Raw genomic sequence first — 6,520 nt, forward strand, 5'->3', positions numbered from 1 at the left:
TATCGCCTTCAACGACTGGATCAGACAGTTTGTATTAGCATTCGATCACTTACCACCTATGCAACCGCAGCAAATGACCCTGGACTCGAACGATCGACAACAAATAGCCCCAAGACTTCGACACGCCATCAACCAACCAACCTTCACAGAAGACTTCTCAAAATTGGAGTGCGAATACCCGACCCCCATGTCCCTTCGACGGACAAACTCACCACCCAGCATACTGCAGCATGTATCAGAATTCACCTTTGGAAGAGAAGAAGAGACTCGTTTCTGAAAAGAAACTTTGTTTCAACTGCCTTAGCCAACCTCAAGTAAAAAACTGCCCATCAAAGCACACATGCAGCAAATGCAATCAGCATCATTACACAACTCTACACGACGAACAACGAACACAAAGTTTAATCCAAACCAGCGACCGAATCAAGTCAACCATCTTGCCAGCCAAAAGAAGATATCAAGAATCAACAGCTCACTGCTGCTACTTTTACCAGTAACATTACGACACCGCAACATATACCTTAAGGTATACGCTTTTCTTGATACAGGAAGTACAAATAGCTACATATCGCAACCGACAGCAGCATATATTCAACTGGAGGAAACTAACCATCAGGAACAACTGCTTATTGGAGGTTTCTTCAACTCGCAAACGATAGAGGCTAAGACAGTGGATTTTACAGTTCAATCATTTGGAAAAAACACTTTAGCGTTTGAACTAACTAATGTTTTAATCAAAGAGAACTTCAACTTGAATGCAGCGGAGCCCGAAAAGTTGAACGACATCTGCAGCCAATACGACCACCTTAAGGATATATGTTTTCCGGACTTCAGCAACAATGACGTAGCCCTAGTGATTGGAACGGACAATATTGACATCATCAGCGCGAAGACCATCATCAAAGGAAATCAAAATGTTCCTCGAGCAGTCCTTACAGCCCTAGGATGGACAATAGCAGGACCGAACAACGACATTGGATACTTCTCAAGCCACCAAGCAACAGCCACCCCAATACAGATATCAACTGACGACACACAAATCTTGGATGTTCTCGCTTCAATCTGGCGAATGGAAACCTATGCCACATCACCTGAAATAACGATGTCATCGGACGAAATACACGCTATGCAAACTCTTCGGAAAACCATATCATTATACGACAACCGCTATCAACTTGGACTTCTGTGGAAACCAAATGCAAATCTCCCCAACAACTATAAAGCAGCAATTGCCCAATACAACCGGATGAAAATACAACTTACCAAGAATTCAGAAAAGTTGGCTCTCTACCAGAATACAATTGAGCAGGATCTCAGCAAGCACTACATAGGGAAATTAGAGCCAGACGAAATACCTTCGACAGGATGGATGTTACCTGAACATGGCGTAATCAACCCAAACAAGCCAGGAAAACTTCGCCGTGTTTCCAATGCCAAATCCAAATTTAAAGGAGTTTGTCTGAATGATATGCTTTTCACTGGACCTGACTTGCTTTACAATCTACTGGGAGTAATTACCCGATTTCGCAAAGGAAAGCATCCCATCACTGCCGGCATTGAAGGGAGGTATATGCAGGTTTCTGTTAAACCCGAAGAAAGAAAATTTCTTCGTTTCCTCTGGGGAGCGGTAGAACCCGAGTTTTTTGAGTACACTCGATTCGTCTTTGGAGCCAAATGTTCTCCTACTTGTGCAATTTACGCCTTAAGAACTTGTGCAGACGACAATGCTGAAAGCCATCCCCACATCAAAAAACTTGTCTACGAGAACTTCTACATGGACGACATCTTCGAAGCCACCGACGACATCGACACCGCAGTGAAAATCATAGAAGACCTTCGACACGTACTAAAACAAGGAAGCTTCAACCTGACGAAGTGGATCACTACGGATCATAGAATTCTGCAAACAATACCAGAAGAACATAGATCCATCACCATAGACGAAATCAAGGACCCCAAAATCTTCAAGCGAATTCTCGGAATGGAATACGATGGAGAGTAAGTAACGATACACTCAGCTTCACTAATGACAAACTACACGAACTCGTACAGAAGAAACCGCGCAGCTTCCTCAATCTTTGACCCAATTGGAATAGCAGCACCTATTACGATTCGACTACGAATAATCCAGCAAGCAATTTGGAGAAAAGGAATGAAGTGGGACGACCAAATTACACGAGAAATAATACCTGAACTGTTTGAGCTTCTCGACGAGAGAAACGATCTACAGACAGTGGAAATACCCCGACACTATTTTGGATACACTACGACAACATCGCTCTTCATGTTTTTTCAGATGCCTCCTACAGCGCCCTAGCAGCAGTCGCTTATTTTGTATACAGCAACAGTGCCACTCGGCAAATCTGCAGCGCCTTTGTTCTAGGAAAAGCTCGAGTGGCTCCTCTAAAACAACACACAATAACTAAATTGGAACTACAGTTTTTGGTGCTCACCTCGCAAAGTTCATTCGCAGAGAACAAAGGATTGACATCAACTCTACGCATATGTGGACAGACAGCACAACAACGCTTCAATGGATACAGGGATCTGATAAACGACAACAAATTTTTGTGGCTCACAGAGTTGCAGAAATTTTAGAATGCACCCAAGCGAGTCAATGGAATCATTTCCCAGGACCCCTAAACCCAGCAGACGACGGAACCCGTGGAATACCCCTATCAGAATTCAGTAACAAGTCAAGATGGTTCACCGGACCAAAATTCATATGTGAACCAGAATGCAACTGGCCAAAGCTACAGTTAATCTACGCCAATACGGATACCTTGCAACACAACGATCAAACTGGACAAATGGATGAAATAGCAACAACCCCAATTCTAGCTTTTCAAGCTTCCACCGAAAAGACAGAACAAAGCTTCATCGATTACAGCAGATTCTCCAAATGGACAAGAATTCCCAGAACAACTGCATACGTGATGCGTGCCGCCAGGATTTTTAAAGATAAAGGACTACAGTCCCGCAACAAAAGCCCGACGACCGAACTGACAGGCAACAACATGATTACCGCAAAGAATTTTATCTTCAAGCAGACGCAACGAGACAGCTTCAAACCAGAGGTCAACGCATTGACACAAAATAAACGAATCAACACAACTAGCAGACTTCGACACCTATGGCATTTCTAGACGAAGATGGACTCTTGCGAGTACGTGGACGCCTCGAGAAATCTCAATTAGACTTGTGCATAAAACACCTGATTATCCTTGATGGAAACCACCCAGCAGTTCACCTCTTTATAGGACAAACCCAAAAAGACAACCAGCATTCGCCACGCCAGCACTTGAAAAATATTCCTCAAAACGAGTATTGGATTCTCTGTGTTCGCGCACACATTGACAAGATCATAAAAAACTGTTACAACTGCCGACGACAACAGGCAACTGGACTACAACCGAAACTTGTGCTCCTACCCGCCTTCAGATTTCCAGAAGATAAACCCTTCCCGTTTCAACAAACAGGATTAGATCTCTTTGGACCGTATGCTTCGAAAACCGCAGGAAACTACAACAAACGCTACGGCGTTCTAATGACTTGCCTAACAACACGAGCCTTACATCTTGAAATGTGCCAGGACCAATCAGCCGACGCCTTCATCAATAGCTTACGACGATTCTTCGCCCGCAGAGGACAACCAGCCAAAATTGTTTCTGATAATGGTACAAATTTCACCGCAGCCGAAAAAGAACTCAACAGACACTTCGACGCCGATGTTACACGAAAGTTCTTTGCCAACCATCAGATTGAATGGACCTTCAACCCTGCCTATGCTCCTCATTTCGGAGGTGTATGGGAACGACTCATAAGATCAGTCAAACACTCGTTCTATGTCATCATAGGAAGCCAGATTCTAACAGACGACATATTCAACACCGTTCTTTGCGAAGTTGAACACTTCATGAACGCAAGACCCATCACTACAGTTTCAGCATCGCCCGATGATGTTGAAGCCCACACCCCAAATCATTTTCTTCTCGGGAGTCGCATGCCAGCATGCCACCTCTACAAACCCAACAGCCCTCAACACTCAGTCGACAATGGAAACTCGCCCAACAACTCGCAACCCATATTTGGAAACGCTTGATGAAGGAGTTTATCCCAACACTACTGCCAAGACAACGATGGACAAAGAAGCGACGCCTATCAAAAAACGAGGACTCTGGCCAATTGGACGGATCACAGGAAACAAACCAACCGATGATGACCAGATCCGCGTTTACTTTGTCAAAATAAGAGACAAAATTGCGTCAATACCAGCCATTAGACTAGCACCTTCTAGTCCGGATTATTGCAATCAACCAGCAAACGAAGATTCACGACAATGAGAGCCTCACCCCAAAGCAGCCTTGCGCCGACAACCACTTCAACTGACACTTAAACGACCGTTAAGCCAGCGTTTTAAGTTTTATAAGTAGGAACTACCCCACCCTTTTTTTTTCTTAATTTATTTTGCAACTGCAAAATGAGGCCGAGTGTTAAATGCCAATTTGACAATTGACAACCATCTTAGATGACTTCAATTTTTCACATGCAATCAGGAAAATTCCGGGAAAGAAATTGAAAACCAAAACTCAGCAAATACAAAATTGAAAAAAAAGGCAAAACTGAATTACCAAATTTGTGCAACCAACAAATTTATAATCAAATCAAAGTTCAAAGCAAGAAAGACTCAAGTACATCGTGTAAATTAGAAACGATTACATTTTCGTTTTCTATACCCCCCTCAGGGATTCGACCCCCTGCCGACCCAAAGGGTCCCCCCTTTGACACTTTTTCAGAAATCCATTTTTGGCCGACCGACCCTAAAATTTTTCTAAGGGCACCTTCGGCGCCAATATATACTAACTTTGAGGGGGAGCGCGCGCCAAAAAAACGCGATTTTTTTGTCAAAATTTTTCAAAAAGTGCCCAAAAACGGCTTTTTTGACTGTTTTTTCAAAAATTTGCTAGCTTTGAAAATCCACCCCCCCTCGAGAAAATCCCAGATCCGCCCCTGGTATCCAAGAATCTAACGGCCCTCCTCAACATAGATCTGGAAAAAGCCGTCGATAGCGTCTGGACAGATGGTCTTTATTATCGCCTATTAGAATTAAACATAGCTGGAAAGATGCTGAGAATTATTGATGCGTTCCTGCTTAGTAGAAGAGCATTTATCCAGATTGATAAATTCCAATCCAACTGTTTTGAAGTTACAACAAGTCTGCAGCAAGGGAGCGTTATTTTTTCTCTGCTATTCGTACTTTTCATAAGCAACATCCTTTCCTCTCACCCCTGATGCTTCAAGTTCGCTGATGATACTTCGGTACTTATTACCGCTAACAACCCAGATGAACTCCAACAACACCTCGATGAGACCTGCAAAGATAATGAGATTTGGAGCCGCAAATGGAGGATGCTGGTGAATGGATCCAAAACTGAAGTGGTTCTTTCAATTGCGATCAAACTACGATTAAACTACCGAAACAAAATTCAGACACCTGCAGGCTAAAAACAAGCACTAAGTCGTTTGGCCTTAATAATGATGACCAGCTAAGTTACAAGGAACACCTGGAAATCGTGACAAATAAAGCAAGAAAAAACCGGAATACTGTCAGAAGTAAATGTAGCCGCAGATTGGGCCTTAGTATTCCAACTCTGGTATTCCTCTACTAAACTGTAATTTTAACGCAGGTCTTGTATGAATCTTCTATCTGGAGACATAAAAGCATGGTTGGCTGAACCTCGATCAGAACACAATTATCCGTTCAATAATCAAAAATTGTCTTTTCCCGCCGATCAGCCCCGCTGAAATCTTTTTACCAACTCCGCCTATGGACCAATTCGTTGAATCACTAAATATCAAACTTCTGATCAAATTACCCCAGTGGGATGAACTGGTCTATTCAGCACACAACCTAGGTCTCAATGAAACTAACAGTATCGCAATTTTGTTACAGTGATCTCTGAATAGATATTTGAAATATCACGACTCGCAGGAAAACACTTGTATACAATAAAAAAGACAAACTATTAACAACTTCATTGATTCCAAATAGTTTCTCGAATTTATTTTTCCCTCACTTTCTTTGAAACATTCCCGTGCTGTTCAACAAACAGCCCACTGGTATATGGTAACCCTTATAACGCCAACAATATATGGTCAGCCCTTATTCAGCAATTCTCCCAAATTCAACGAAATAATGTGGAATATGAGTAAACAAGCTTCAGCCCTCTGTGCATGAGATATCGGTGAAGACAATGCGTTCCACTACTTTTTCTCGTGCAAACTACACAACACATTCAGACTGCCCTCAATAAGCACCCTCAACCCATTGATGGATGATGACCATCAGAAACTTAAATCATAGATTATGGTAACAAACAAAATGTTATAGATTGAAAGAGTCAAAGTGTCTCTAGTTTTAAGCGGACTGACACAACTTGTATTGAAAACTCGTTGATGATATCTACCCGCAAATAGGGGCGTATTTAGACTTAATTTTTAACTTTCGTGCCAAACAGGG

General features: G+C 42.5%; 2 protein-coding genes across 2 annotated transcripts; both read left to right on the top strand.

Moving 5' to 3' along the window:
- Nucleotides 1–340: 340 nt before the first annotated feature.
- Nucleotides 341–2,002, top strand: LOC134848732 (uncharacterized). Its single transcript, XM_063866244.1, has one exon. The coding sequence runs from the start codon at nucleotides 341–343 to the stop codon at nucleotides 2,000–2,002; it is 1,662 nt and encodes a 553-aa protein (XP_063722314.1).
- A 1,581-nt stretch (nucleotides 2,003–3,583) lies between these two features.
- On the top strand, nucleotides 3,584–4,102 carry LOC134848733 (uncharacterized). Its single transcript, XM_063866245.1, has one exon. It carries the CDS (start codon nucleotides 3,584–3,586, stop codon nucleotides 4,100–4,102), a length of 519 nt encoding a protein of 172 aa, XP_063722315.1.
- The last annotated feature ends 2,418 nt before the right edge of the window (nucleotides 4,103–6,520 follow it).

Source organism: Symsagittifera roscoffensis, chromosome 6 (genome assembly GCF_963678635.1).
Source record: "Symsagittifera roscoffensis chromosome 6, txSymRosc1.1, whole genome shotgun sequence".
Lineage (NCBI taxonomy): Eukaryota > Metazoa > Xenacoelomorpha > Acoela > Convolutidae > Symsagittifera > Symsagittifera roscoffensis.

Coding starts and splice junctions, on each gene's coding strand:
- LOC134848733 (XM_063866245.1), top strand. CDS start 3,584: ATGTGCCAGGACCAATCAGCCGACGCCTTCATCAATAGCTTACGACGA.
- LOC134848732 (XM_063866244.1), top strand. CDS start 341: ATGCAGCAAATGCAATCAGCATCATTACACAACTCTACACGACGAACA.